Source organism: Telopea speciosissima, chromosome 1, assembly GCF_018873765.1.
Source record: "Telopea speciosissima isolate NSW1024214 ecotype Mountain lineage chromosome 1, Tspe_v1, whole genome shotgun sequence".
NCBI lineage: Eukaryota > Viridiplantae > Streptophyta > Magnoliopsida > Proteales > Proteaceae > Telopea > Telopea speciosissima.
Window position 1 is genome coordinate 11,127,221 of NC_057916.1, and position 15,160 is coordinate 11,142,380.

At 37.7% G+C, this 15,160-nt stretch overlaps 1 protein-coding gene across 2 annotated transcripts; it reads right to left on the minus strand.

The window, feature by feature from the left end:
- Window positions 1-1,485: 1,485 nt before the first annotated feature.
- LOC122661017 (LOB domain-containing protein 1-like) lies at window positions 1,486-14,316 on the minus strand. Of its 2 annotated transcripts, XM_043856324.1 has the most exons (3): window positions 13,989-14,316; window positions 13,458-13,817; window positions 1,486-1,496 (listed from the first exon to the last, which is right to left on the minus strand). In XM_043856324.1, exons 1-2 carry the CDS (start codon window positions 14,250-14,252, stop codon window positions 13,464-13,466), a joined length of 618 nt encoding a protein of 205 aa, XP_043712259.1. In that variant the 5' UTR covers window positions 14,253-14,316; the 3' UTR covers window positions 1,486-1,496; window positions 13,458-13,463. The 2 variants fall into 2 exon arrangements, with proteins under 2 accessions (XP_043712259.1, XP_043712250.1); XM_043856315.1 differs by lacking the exon at window positions 1,486-1,496 and having other exon boundaries at window positions 13,406-13,817.
- Window positions 14,317-15,160: the final 844 nt, after the last annotated feature.

Consider the following 15,160-nt stretch of genomic DNA (forward strand, 5'->3'; position numbering starts at 1 on the left):
TCTCTCGCTCTCTCTTTCTCTATAAGTCAACTACTACTCTATATGAACAAGTTGGGAGATATACAAATTACTGTTCCTGAAGGCTCTTTACTTCACCAATCTCCAATCTCATTCTCACTATGTGAGTGTGAAATGGTGATTCTCAAGAATACTGACTCTAACGCGTTTTGTCAAAATTCATTCCTTGATTTCACACCTTCAGTTCAGTCACAGAAGCTAAATAACCATTTAGAATGTGGAGAAGAAGAAGAAGAAGAAGAAGAAGAAGCACCATAACCATTCTGTCATAGTCTTTCTTATCAGATAACAGTAGCTAGCTATCATCAAACAGTTTATCACCTTTGCGTGTCTTAACTGTATTCTTATAACTCCAAATTGAAGAACTCATTTATATATACTAACAAAACATATCATCTTCACACTTGGAAAAGTCTTCGATCAATAGTGATTAGGCTGCTGCTGCTGCTGCTGCTTGCTTGACTGTTTTGCAAAATTTCTTGAGCTTGTTAGGCGGATAGTTGAGAAAAACAAAAATTAAAGTGAATCCCTTTTTTTTTTTTTTTTTTTTTTTTGCTTTTTTGCTTTTCTTATCAAAGGGTTTGATCTCCTTGGTGTGGAGATTTAGATTTCTTACTAAAGAGTAGAGCAGTTTCACATTTTGGACTCTTTTAATTCTTCTACTATTATAGGCACCCGGACTTCAAAATCATCATATGTGATCTTGTTCAGATGATCACAGCCATTGTTGAGAGTTCAGATCAAGACAGATGACTCCCACATTCCTCCGGAATTCAAACTAAATTTCGAATGTATTAACAATATGGCTAAATACGAAGCATGTCCAATTGGTACCACAATTCAATGGGCTTTATTAAGTGGGCTGTGATTGGGCTTTTTAGTACCACAACTCAATGGACCAAGATATTTAGGGTCAATTAGGGCACGGTCGGGCTTGGGAAAATCCTGTCAGGGTCGGGCTAGGCTTGGGTTTAGGTTAAGACTCCTAGGGTTGAGCTAGGGTTTAGGGCAAGCTTGGCCTTGCCTGACCCTTTAACACTCCTATGAAAATCCCACCACTATTGGATGCCCATATGCTCCCATTGGTTCCTATGTTGGTGCAAAGGCCACACAGCTTGGATGAAATTTTGTTGCTTCCTGGGTTGCAAGAACTCGCTTGCTACCCAGTCTCATAGCCAAAGAAAATTTATCTTGAATGTATTTTGGAAGATACAAAAACCTATGAGGGTCTTGTAAAACCAAAGGAGAAGTGAATTGCTCCATTTCTTTGGCTGTGAGCTTGGAAAGTAGGAAAGTTCTTGCAACGTGGGTAGTAGCAAAAAATTTTCCACACAGACTAGTAGCAATCCCCCTATCAAACGGGAAAAAGACAAAATAAAAAAATCCCCCAATCATGCCTCTTTGCATTAGATCTTTGTCCCCTCCAGTTCCTTGCCCAGCCCATTTCCCTGAATGCCTCTAATAAGGGGATTGAGTTCCTCTCCAAGGAGCCCAGCAAGCCCAGGAGCATCCATCCGGTGGGTTGTGCTACACACATCCCTAGGCATGCACCGAGATGTGTGCAGCACAGCCCAACCCTTGTATGCCCCTTGGGCACTCCCTGGGTGTTGGGCTCCTTAGAGAGGAGCCAGATCCCTAATAAGGGGGGTGCAATGTCCACTTTAGCCCTGCCCGAACACTTTGCCTGGGTGGGGTCCAGTCACTTATTACAGGCACGGAACTGGGCTGGGCAGGGAACTGGAGGTCATAATTTTCCCCTTTCCATCCCCTCATTCCCCCCGCCCTCCCCAACCCCACTGGTGCAGAGGCCATGAGACCGAGCAGTATTCTTCTTCCACCAAAAAAAAAAATCCCACATAAGCTGTTTTGCTTTTCTCACCTCCTTCATCTATGATATGTCCTTAAAAGGATGACTCCCATTAAAAATCTGTTTAGAAGTCTGAGGATTTCCATCCAAGCATAGAAAAAATGAAGAACAAACTACAAAATTGATGATCTTGTCGTTGCAGAAACTAAACAGTTGACTCAAACTAATTGTCTCTCTCTCTCAATTGGTCACTCCTTAGAGCTTACCAAATATATACGTTAGAAGAAGTAATTGGGAAGACCAATGTTGCAAAATTCGTGAGTGATTGGCGCTATTTAGAAAATTTTTAAGACTTCTCCTAAAAAGATTAGAAGTTTGAACACAATCTGATGATTATCATTGCAGAGAATGCAATCGAACTTTCCACATATAGAAACAAATTAAATCTGATACACGAGCGGTGAAAATCCGTTTCGTACTTACGGATGCTGTGCCAAATGCAGAGGACCTGTCGTAATTATATCCTCCAACACTCAAAAGATTTCTCCGAAAAGGATTGGATGACTCCAGAGACCAACACAGATCTTCTACGGTGCGCTGTCCTGTCCTGCCTGTGCTGCGCAGACACAGGACCACACACAATGACCGCCTTACCCCCTGCTTGGGCAACGCGCTCGGGCAGGGGTAAGCCAGAGACTCTCTAATTAAGTCAACTACTCTATATGAACAAGTTGGGATATATACATGTAACTACTGTTCCTGAAGGCTCATTACTTCACCAATCTCTCTAATCTCATTCTCACTCTGTGAGGAGTGTGAATGGTGATTCTCTAAAGAATACTTTTTCCATTCTCATGTGAAAAGGGTTAGTAGCTATGGATTCCAAAACTGACTCAAATTAAGAGCAAACTTGATTCAGTGTCGAGTGTCAAACTCAGAGTGGTGGATAGCCTTCCACCTTCATCATAAGTCACAGAAGCAAATAACCATATAGAATGGGGGAGAAGAAGAAGAAGAAGAAGCATGATATATAATGTCATAGTCTTTCTTATCAGAGATAAACAATATTATCAAACAGTTTGGCACCTTAAGCTAGCATTGCGTGTCTTAATTGTCTTAAACTAAGAAGAAAACTCATAAAAGTCTTAATAGTGATTAGGGCTGCTGCTTGACTGTTCTACAAGATTTCTTGAAATTGTTAGGCAGAATATTGCTGAAAACAAAAAAGAGGTCTTAATAAGATATGATAATTAACTAACTTATTAAGATTTTTATGGATCATATCAATTCTTCATCTTCCTCCTCTACACAGTAAATCCATTGACCTAAACCATATGTTTCTTGTTCAAATTATTGGTATTTGTGAGCTAGGCTACAATGGCTACAAATTATTGGTATTTGTGATCATATATTAAAAGAGGTGAGTGATCTCTCTAGTAGAGACAATGACACGATATTGTCCGCTTTGACAGATGGGTCTCATAGTTTTAAGACGTATCATGTCAAATAAGGAGGTCATAGCATATATGCGCATTCCATCATATATCCTCAACACATGTCGCCATCAATTCTAGAAAGGATCAAATTTCAAGATCCAACCACAGTCAAATGCACGCGGAGATGGGGAATTAAAAGTACAACTCAAGGACCACTGCGTGTTTTTTTTCTTCTCCTTCTTCTTCTATTCTTCTTCTCCTCCTTCCTGGATCCTCACAAATACAGGCTGCTTGTGACCAAGAATGAGTTGGGAGAAAACAAAAGTACTTCAACAACTCAGTGAACTTCCACGAAATATTATTATCAACCATAATCAACCCCCTTATGTTGACAAAAATTAACAATAGCTCAGTTCACCTTGTAGATTTTCTAAGTTTAAAAATAAAATATTTTTTTTTGAAGAAAAATCTTGTAGAAGAAGAACAAAATATAGAATAATTTGAATCAGTCTTAATTGACTGTTATTGAAAATTCTGTAAGTAATTAGTTGGTTTCTAGAAGTGGAAATGGAAGTGGTAGGTAGCAGCATTGAAAGAGAAAAGAAAAAAAAAAGGTTATAATTGAATCATTTTTTTAGTTCTCATCATTCTTGAAAGCTAGCTAGAGCCTAGAAGGTTTGGTGAGGATCTCATAAACAAAAGAAAATATACATTTTAGACTAATGTAACCATACATCACCAAAAGCTAGAAAGAATAATAAGTGATATAGAATACTACATTTTAGTTAATTTCAACACCTAGCCCAAAGTAATCCACAGTCTTAAAGAAAATTCTTTCAAACACATATAGCCATTTATGTGCAATATCTATACTCTCTCTCTCTCTCTCTCTTACACACACGCCCACAAATGAAAAACGTGCGATCACAATTTCTTACAATGGTTTTAGTCCACCTTTGACTCACAAACTATTGGTTTAGCCAAAATGACCCAGTTCCCACGATAGGTGGCAAATCCATTGAGTAGAGCCATGACTTCCAAAAAGGAGAAATAAATCCTAAAGGTTTTTTCATTTATGGTGAAGAAGGAATTTTTTCACTATTATCATCGGTCTCATTTGACTGGGCTAAAAAGGGGGTCTCAACCTTGTAAAATGAGGAATAAGAGTTTATGATGATATATGAGTCCAATCACAAGGTCAAATCACCGATGATGAAGGAATAATTTTCTTTTTCCATAAGTGAAGGAAAACTTTTGCCAATCTTAAGAATTTGTTCTTTGGTTTTGTTAAGGTCACAAGAACTCTTACTAATAGCTCACGATTCTAATATAAACACATCTTTGGGTATCGTCAATCATGTAAAATAAAGAAAAAAATGATCAAATTTTCCTTAAGCCATGGTGAATGGGATCCCATTCACTGTGGGGCTTCAGATGTGTGTGGGAGGTATTTTGAGAGACAAACTAAAACCCTATAGGGATTTGTAAACTCTAAGATGGTAGGGTACAACCTTCACCATACGTGGGCGCGTGGTGAAAGAAAACTTTTATCAAGAAAAAAAATGAAAATTAATCAAATCAATAGGACATTTTTTGACAAGTCAATGTACAACCAGACCTTGTTCCTTTGTTCCTCATCATGGCCATCAAGTTAGAGATTTTATTTTCCTTTCTATGTGAAAAGCTACGATTCGTTACAAACATCTATATTTGACGTGTGAAGGGTTGATTTTATCATTGAATTATCAAATCAATAGGATATAAATACGAATTTTTACCTGCTGCTGTGTCATTGTGCGGTGCAGTAGTGGACATATGTGCACAACGGGTCCCATTGTACACACATGATCGCTGCTGCGCCGCACGATGCGCACAGCAGCGCCTCCAATACTGGAGCGGATAAAAATCCATATAAATACTGCTGTACAGGAGGATCATTCAAGATGAACCTGCTTGATGATGTGTTTGGACCTCCTGTTTTGCATAAAAGAAAAATAAAGCTTTCAGTTTTTACATAAAAAAAATTTTATAATGTGGTAATAGAAGAGTGTATAGTAATATGTCAATATATGGTTGTTTTGCAAATGGGTATTTCTGTAATCTGTAATTCACTCAAGGTTAAAGGTTATGGCTAACCCATATTAGGGCTGGTCCCCTTGATTGTGAAATATCACTATAGGGTCTACCTATATATTGAACTGATCTCTTAAGTTTTTTTTTTTTTTTTGGGAGAGGGTTAGGCATGTCGCTTGCTTTCGATAAACTAGTGGGATGCATTAATCACAAGGCTGAATACAGGAGGGCAAGTGGGTCTTTTCCAAAGGGTGAGGAGAGAGGAAGACACATGTTGGGCACCCTGGCAATGTATCCAACTTCTTTTTTAAGGGACAAGGTTTTCCATGTCAATAGTGGGGGAGAGGGGAATCTCTTACCCTTATATCAATCATGGTATTAAAAACGGTTTCGTTTTTGTAGGGGATCCACATGGTTAAGGAAGAGAGAGAGTATCAAAATAGAACCCACATGATTAAAATTTCAAAGAAACATGGGAAAGAGTCCCTACATTGTTGATGTGGGGTTCTTTTCCCTTTTTTAAATAACTTGCTCAATCACAGAACAAACATTTGTTTTGACAATTGGTAAAATTTGATTGAAGCAAATTTTGACACAAGTAAAGGATGACGTAGATAACAAATCCACAAAGTTTCATTACCTACAAAACTACCACCTAACTGTTCGAATAGTTCTAGTGTCTGTAAAAATAACTACGAGTTTGATATTGCTTACAATGCAAAAACAACTACTTAAACTACTATCAATATGATAAGTTGATAGGAGAAAGTTCCTCACAATATTAATGTAGGAGAATCTCCCATACCACATCAGAAACCGGTATCATTCACAAGGATCCCACATAAGAATAGAAGATAGAAAACAATAAAATAAAATAAAAAAACTCATATGAGAGGACAATAGTACGTAAACAAAATTTTCCTTTATAAGTTAACAGGCGAAGGGTATTATCAAAAAAAATAAAAAAGGCAGAGGGTGGACACGCCACCCGCTCGCTAGCTGCCTGGACCAATGGACCGGTGGTACAGGGAGAGGTAATTAAGATGATCCTTTCCAAGGGGATGGAAGAGAGACAGACGCAGCCTGGTCGCCATCATGGCAATGGGCCCAGACTTTTTCCTAAATTATAAATCTATTTTTTATGATTTCAACCCAAAAAAATAATCTATTTTTTATGATTAAAAATAAAAATAAAAACAGAAAAACCAAACAACTACTTGGACCCGTGCATTTAGGGGTGTCTCGTAGGAGCCCCCAACTCCTCTTATGGGTTGTCCTGCGTCAAAGCCTCTCAAGTCTCAACCAAGTAGATGTCATTAGACGCGATAGTTATTAATTATCCATGAATGAATGACCCTAAATAGCACCACAGACCTTAAGGTCTGTTTGGCGTGCCGGTCTTTTAACGTTCCAAATGGATGTCAAAGTCGCATTCTTTTAGAGTCAGCACCAAACGATGACCAACCACTACAACTAATCAACTATATTTCACCAAAAAAACCACTACAACTATGTGTCCATGACTTCTTGTTCTACACAGCCACAAAGCCACTAAAATATCTAAATTAAATGCTTTGTTTTGCTAAATCCAGCGTAGTCGTTGGCCAGAATTTCATTGTTAATATCCCATTAGAAGACTTAATCGAGGACATTAATTGCCTAATTGGAATTAGTGGAGTCATCTTCAACTTTCAATTAATAGTTTACGGAGGAAAAAGGACACATGATGTTTTTGTTTTTTTGGACAGTGTTATGACGACACATGTCCTTTTAATTTCATAAATATCTTTTCATGTTGTCATTAAGAGTGTTTAGAGAGACACTCGTGTTTTGTGGTTTGGATCATGAATTATCTCGAAAAGGTTATTTTGAAAGGGTTATAAAAAATCCAGACATTTTCAGGATTTACATAAAGTTGTAAGAAGATAGCTTATAATCCTCTTTTTTTTTTTTCTTTTTTTTTTTTTTTGGAGACAGGAGAAGTATCCGACTTTAGGCCGACTAAATCCCCCTTGGACTCGTACATGATCCCCGTTTCATGCACGAACCGAAAGCTTCTGGACTCTAGTGAATCTCAGGCGGGTGGCCCCAAGAAATTATGCAACAACAAAGGTTTTATTTACATTGACAATATAGATATTTTGCCGACTCACATATATTCTTGTGTTGTGGTATTGGAACGTGGAAAAGTTTTAGTTTCCACAATTTATGGAAGAAAAAAGACACTTACCGGGGGCGAAGGGAAACTATATTATGTCGTATTCACAACAAAGGGGGCCCAGCAAATGAGTTGTGTCATACATGACATATCAAACATGACATGTATGGCTGAGACTCGAGATGGTACTACCAGAAAATGAAATGACAGACCAGAGTGGCCCCTCTCCCTATAGTATATTTTGAATGGTAAAATCTAATTGACACCGACATTGGTGACATTTAATACACATCAAATCATGAATATAGTCCAGCTCGAGGGGAAGATGTTTAAAAGATGTGACAGATTGAAGTTGCCATATTTGCGACTTAATTGGCCAAAAAATAAAAATTGATGTTTCTATTTTTCCAATGGAAAATCTTTACTGAGAATATGCTCAAGTCTCTGCTTAGCTTAGAAGGAAGGACCACTGTATTAGATTTGCCCCATATTTTCTTTGCTCATGTGATTGGAAAATCTGTAGCCCTTAAAAGATCGTAGTGTGAGGTTGTTAATTGCTCATTTTTGGGATGATCCAGTTTTAATTGGGTTGGTTTTGTATTATTTTTTGGGAAGAAGTTTCGATCGTGCATGGTGCATCACCATGCACATAGTCGTTGGATGGGGATGAAGGAAGTGCACCGTAGACCCTCATCCCCACCTATCTAACAATTGTGTTTATGACCAGTGTACATCATACATGACTATGCATAAATCTTTTGCCTTATTTTTTCCACCAAAATTCCAAATCCTACTTTTATTGTCTAAAATATATTGAAAGTTTAAAGTTATTGTTTCAAACCTTCCTCTTTGAAATAAGAGTGTCAGTCAGTATAATATCGGGAATTCAGTATGATTTCGCTTAATTTGGTACATAAGGCAGAAAGTAGATACCAAAACTGTATTGTATCGATTATAAACTGCATTTTTTAATGTTGAGATCATACCGACTCGATGCAGTTTCGATTCAATTTGTATTCAGTATCAAAAACACTTTTTTATTTGATATTAAATACAATTTCTTATTCGGTATTGAGGCAGCAAGGCAGTGAAACAAGAGGTTCAAGGTTTGTTGAGGAAGAAAAGCAGTGAAACTAGAGGTTCAAGGCTTGTTGAGGTCTTGAGCCTTTGAGGAGGAGATTGAAGTAGTGAAGCAGAAGCACAGCACTGCACAATGCCTCAACCCGAACTATAGAGAAATTAGGATTAGAAAATTTAGAATGATTAGTAGGTTTAGGGTTTTGACTTTAGCATGTTATACACTTTGACTTTACACTTAATGCCCCAGAGCTATTGGTCGAGTGGCGCCTGAAGGAGACATTCACATAGGCTCATTTTCAATTGATAAATGGATTACTTTATGATTCGGAGTACTCCGTATGTATTTGGAATAAGCCTCTGATGTGATGCGAGAGGCACACCGGAGTTGTTGGAGGCTTTGATGGTAAGGCGAGCATATATATATAAATACACTAACATACATAGCCTCGGTTTGGTACAAAAACACATAATTTGATACTGTACTTGAAATTCGATATGGTTTGGTTTTAAAACCGATACCACACCAAACCAAGAAAGATTCTATTTTTTCATACTAAAACAGGTTCGATATGATTTTAACCGGTTCCGAATTGACACCCTCACTTTGAAGTGAGAAAAGATTTACAATAAACCTTGCAAGAAAAATGCAAAATTTGGAAGACACATGATAGCATGGGCAAACGCCTAAAGCTAGCCCACCATCTCAAAGTCTCAATTGTGAAAAGAGGGAACAACCAACCAAACCATGATTCCAACTACATGAAAGAAAAAGTAATAATTGTTTTTAAAGGATTGAAAATCAAAAGTTGAAATTGAAATGGGTCCCATTACTCCATTAGAGAGTAGCGAGTTCCCATGAAAATTTAAATCTCTTTTCAAACTATAAACTCATCGTTCTCATTAAAAACTATTTTGTAAATGGTTCTTTGGCTTGAGATCCTTTACACATGTATATTGGACTTTACCTTCTTTCCTAGCAGCTATTTTACCTTTTATTTAAAGAAAGCTAGCTATTCAACTCACCCAAGCCTTTTACTTCCTTTACTTTCCCTCCCTCTCCTTTATTTAGATAAGATAAGATTCTTCTGCCAAATCTGCTCAATGCATGTAGCTTAATTTTAAAGAAAATAATCTTAACCTAATACCTATCCATATTGTCTAGACTATAGAAGCTAGTCAATTCAACTTTGTATAGTTGCTTGTTCTAAATGTCTTAATTGATTTTTTAATGGCAAACATTCTTACATTCCCTTTAATCAATGAGAATCCTTACGAAATGTTCTTGACCTTTGTTTCTTAAAATGTTTAATGACATGTATATATAAGTTCATGATTATCTTTTTTTTTCTGGTTTAATATATGTATTAGGATTGAGTTTTTCTTAAGCCACAGTGAATGAGAATCTATTTACTATGAGGCTTCAAATGAGCACAGAAAGGTATCAGAAGGGTATATTGGAGAACATACTAAAACCCTAGGATGGTGTGTCGTGAATCCTCACCATGTGGTGAAGAAAAACTCTCCTAAGTTTTATCCCTTGAACTATAGATTATGTACTCTTTTGTTTGGGATTGTCGGTGCCTATTCATACAGTAAGTATAAGGGAACTGCACTTTTTAATTGTTTGGAAGATTAAATCCATTAATTCAATTGATTAACACTAAATTTTTTGATTGAGTACAATAAAAACAAATATAGCTAACCCCAAGGGGGTAGCGTAGTTGGCAAGGGATGAGGCCTAAGGAAGCTGAAGGTCTTGAGTTCGACTACGCCTCCCCACTTGGGGTCACCCGCCTGAGATGAAACTCCCTAGTGTACATGGGGGCCTCAGTATCTCTTGATTCGTGTGTGTTGTGGGGTCGTACACAAACCCTAAAAGATTAGTCAGCCAAAGGCCAGATACCTCTTATTCCAAAAAAAACCCAATATAGCTATATTTAGAACTTTTTGCATTGATCATAGACTATATATATCAAATGATACATTCTTTTTTTTTGGTAAAAATGATACATTCAACATGGTCAATGATTCACAAGTAGTTAAGGACTAAGGATTACAAAACTAAAGCAGAAAATAATGAAAGCTTCTGGTGTCATATGTGGGTTAATAATTCTCTTCTTAGTTACAACCAAGAAACACAATAATGTGCTTATATGTTCTTCTGAACAATAAAAGAATTATGAACCCCACTAGTGGGTCTTCCTCTTAAAGAACATGTAATTAAAGGCCCTTGTTCCAAGAACTTGTTATTAATTATGATCAGATTCGACAAATAACAGTTCATCATAGCTAATTATATCTCTCTTCTTCCTTGATGATTTCATGTTATATGTCAAAAGACAAATAATGAAGGAATCCTTATTTGATGAGCACATAGAGATTCTTTCCTTGTGTCTGTGAAGGAAGTTGTTTATCAAATTTTGAAAAATGCTTCTAATTTTCACCCACGGCGAAGAGTGTGACGAAGAGAATCGAAGGGACATGATGCGACATCATCCTACCTTTTTTTTTAATGGTCCTATGGGTGGAAAATCCCTTTACTATGGGCGAAGAGAAATGTTCCTTATAAAATTTTAAGGAAAAAGATCCTTGTCAGGTTGTATAGCGCTTGCACTCAGACACAGAAGAGGGACTAAGGGCAAAATGACCGCCATACTCCGTAAAATGCAATCATCCCATCCCTATTGATTCCCTAATTAGTACTCTCATTGGCCCCTATACTGGTGTGTGGGCTATGCATCCTGGTAGTTGTCCCCTACCCAAATTTTATATATGGGTATAGATTTATAGAGTTCTATATGTAGATGCAGAAAAAGCTAAATCAGTCTACGAATGTCAAAGCAATACAAATGGCAATGTCTCATGGGATGAAGGCTAACAATTCAAGAGGTCACATTAGAAAGATCTCTTATACCAAACCAAACCTACCCAAATAATCAGAATTATCTAACTAATAGAATTGTCTTTATAAGGCTTGAGCCACTGGCTCAATGTGTCACACTCTCACTTGTAGTCTTGTATCAATTATCAACCAGAGCTTTACTTACCAATTAAATTAAAGATTAAACTCATTAAAGATTTTTTTTGGGGGGGGGGGGGGGAGTGAATGATCAAAAATGTTCAGTTGTGTGTACAATGTAAATGGTAAACTAGACTATATATTCTTTAAAATTAATGAATTATGAGCAAATCAGGTGGTCACAATCATGAGACCTCTCAAGTTGAAGTGGACCAATCTAGCTAGGGTTACAATCCTTTGAGGCCCACATAACTTAAGAAGACTTTTTTTTATGATTTGGTCTTTAAATTACTAACATAAGATGCCATGAACAGAAAATTTTGTCAATGAAATCGACAAGACAATACCAAAGATTAGCATTGACTTTGAAGTTCATTTTTCATTTAACAATGAGATTAAAATTATGGGAGAAAGAATGCTACCTGGGCGCTGGGCACTGTTCCCTCGCCCAGACACAAGGGCACGTAAAATTACTGTTATGTCTTCATGAAAAGGTAGAATTTCTTGGTGGTATGGCGATCATTTTTCTCGTTTTTGTGTCTGGACGAAAAGGCAATGTACTGCACATGTCCAGGTAGCATTCTCTTTCCTTAAAATTATATGTTAAAGCCTAACGAAAAAGGTGGGGGAATCCCAACACCAGTCAAAAACAATATTCCTCCTTGGACTAGGTTGCTTGAAGGCTCAATCTAAAATTTTAAAGCATTAAGTGGAGAGAGCTCCTCAAGTATATGAGACATAAGAATCTAAACAATGATTAAAAATTTGGAATCGAGATTCAGATCAATCCTAGTAAACCCTAACCCTAGTTTCAATTCTAGGATCCGTCGATTTGAATCGATCAAAATCAAGATCAGCCTCGATCAATTCACATAGTAATTGGCAAGTCCAAACCGATCAGAATGATATCAGCTTCAACCGATTCAGATAAGAATCGATTGATACAGCCACTCTCACGGACATGAACAAACTGATGTGAAATTATAGCTCAATAATTCCCAACAAGAATTGAAGAATCTTTGAGGTATGTAAGAGACAGCATCATGCACTGCTTGTGGTTGGCGACAGTCTGTTCTCTGGCCTACAATGTCTAGAGAAGATCGATCAAGCCGCGTGAGATGCACGTGGGATCAGTTATAAAGCTAAGACGCGTTTCAGGGGAACAATAACATCAATCATGATCATTACTTACAAAGAAATGATCCAGTGTTGCTTCAATGGTTTACCAAAAAAAAAAAAAGTGTTGCTTCAATGGGTGCACGTGTAGTATTGATTCTAAATTTCATCCTTGTAAGAATAAGGAAAAACAAAATAAAGATCAATACTAAGTCATTAGTTTCTTTATCTTTTCAAAGTTGGAGAAAAGAAAAAAAAAATTAAAATGAATCAGACAAACACCACTGAAAGAAAATTTTAAAAACCTTTTGGGTCAATTTCTGAGAAAGGAAGCAGTCAAGAGCTAGTTTGACAAGGAACCCAATGAAACAATAAGATAAAATTAGGTGACCAAAAAGTTGGTTTTCTGGTTCAAGATTCAGCATTAAAGATAGACTTAAAGCGCAAAGATACACAGTCGTTACTTTAGTTTCTTCAGTTTGAAGATTACATGGAGGGAAAGCCAAAAGAACCCATCAACATCTTCATAATTTGCTTTCTTTTTTTTTTTTTCCTTCTCCCCAGACATGTTGGATCCTAAGTGTTTGCTGATCTTACTTGTTTTCTCATCAGGGTTTATTGATGAAAACTATCTATCTCCTTAGCTTTGCTCCCTACTAAAATAAATTAGTTTCTCTCTTTTTTTTGAAGTACTCTTCTCTTCCATCATCAACTTATGAGATGGGGGAGTTGGCTTCCTATTGGTAAAACTGATAATCATGTCCAGAGGGGTTCCCAGACTGAGCCCAAATTGTTGTCATCTGAGAAGCAGCCATTGATTTGGTAGCTGTGAAGAGGGCTATTGATGAAGCTGTACTCCAAAGATGGTTGCATGGGTTGTTGTTGAGACTGAGACATCTCCTTGTAGATTAAAGCCAGAAGGTTTGCCTGTTGGCAATGCATATTCACGAGCTCTGCTTGGGTCTTCGCCAATTGGGCTTGCAGATCACTCACTTGTTTCTGGAGCTGGCAAATCGCTCCTGCGCACCCATAAACTGGGTCTCTAATCCTTGCGTTTGCTTCATAAACCATGCTACTCACCGCATCAGCCCTCTGTGACTCTGGTAGTTCCTGAATTTTCCATAACCAAATCCAAAAAATTGAGAGATTAGAAGATAAGAATAGTAGGAACAAGTTGTAAGAGACTTGGGTAGAACTCAACCTTAAAAGCTAGCCGAGATAATACCAAAGTACTTATAAATCTCCACATGGGACTATTCACATACAGGTGGCGGGCTTTACCTGCAAGAACTTGATGATGTTGCTTGCACCAAACACTCGATGAGCAGTGGTGAACTTGAGGGGTTCTGTCGGAGGGAAGTAAGGGGCGAGTACGCATTTCTCGACGCATCGACGACGGAGGATCTTACAGGCGGCGCAGGGGCTGATGACAACCGGAGGAGGAGGAGAAGATGGGGAGAGACCAGGGGAAGATTGAGATTGAGGAGACGAGGCAGAGGTAGTGGTGGTGGTGGTGGTGGTGGCTGTTGTGTCAGTGGAGACCATCTTTAATTTTTAATCTTCTTTGTCGTCTTCGTTGCAGTATTTCTTTAATGGCTTAAAGGTCTTCTTCTGGTTCTGAAGGAGATGTAATGAAGGAAAAGGTAAGGGAGGGAGTCTTTGATGACTGTGAACTATGAAGCGAGGTGAGACTGGAGAGATACTGGAGAGGCCGATCTGAGATGTATTCCCTTGGGGCCTAAAGGAGAGGTTATATATAGGCTTCAGGGGAGAGAAGAGAGACGAGACTTTTAGAGAGTGGGGCCAAGAAGTGATGACGTCACCGTTGAGAAAACCATATCAGCATTTTGAAATCCGTTCTTTACCGGCTTTAACAGTTTTATGTTTAACGTTTTATCTCGTTTTAAGAAATTAACGTGATGGTAGCTGCTACTCTGCTAGGGGTGTTAAGTTTGGTCCTGTGAATATTCCATCTGAATGGTTGTGAGTCTTCCATGTATGTGAATATTTTCTATTGATGTCAAGAATAATTCAAAAAAGGATTTAGGTTGCATTTTTAGACAGACGAGTCAGGGTTGAGATTTTCAAGCCTGAGGTCAAGTTGAGCAGAGTGGGTTGAAATAAAGACATAAATGGAAGAAGAAAAAATAAAAAATGGGGCCAATTATGGTCAATTAGGCTACCGCAACCCTAGCAAAAATAGGGCCAATTAGGGCCTAACTTGATCTGATCAGGGACAATTAGGTAAAATTGAATTTGGATGAATCTGGTAGGATTGCACCTAAGCTGAGATATCTTAATCCAAACTTAAAGCCAGATTGGGGGGTTGAGGGAAAAAATTTTCGTTACCTAAGTTGCACGAATGGCTTTGCTACCCAATCATGCAGCCAAAAAATGGAATAATTCATTTCCCCTTTTGGGTTCACAAATATCCTCCTAGGTTTTTTGTATTT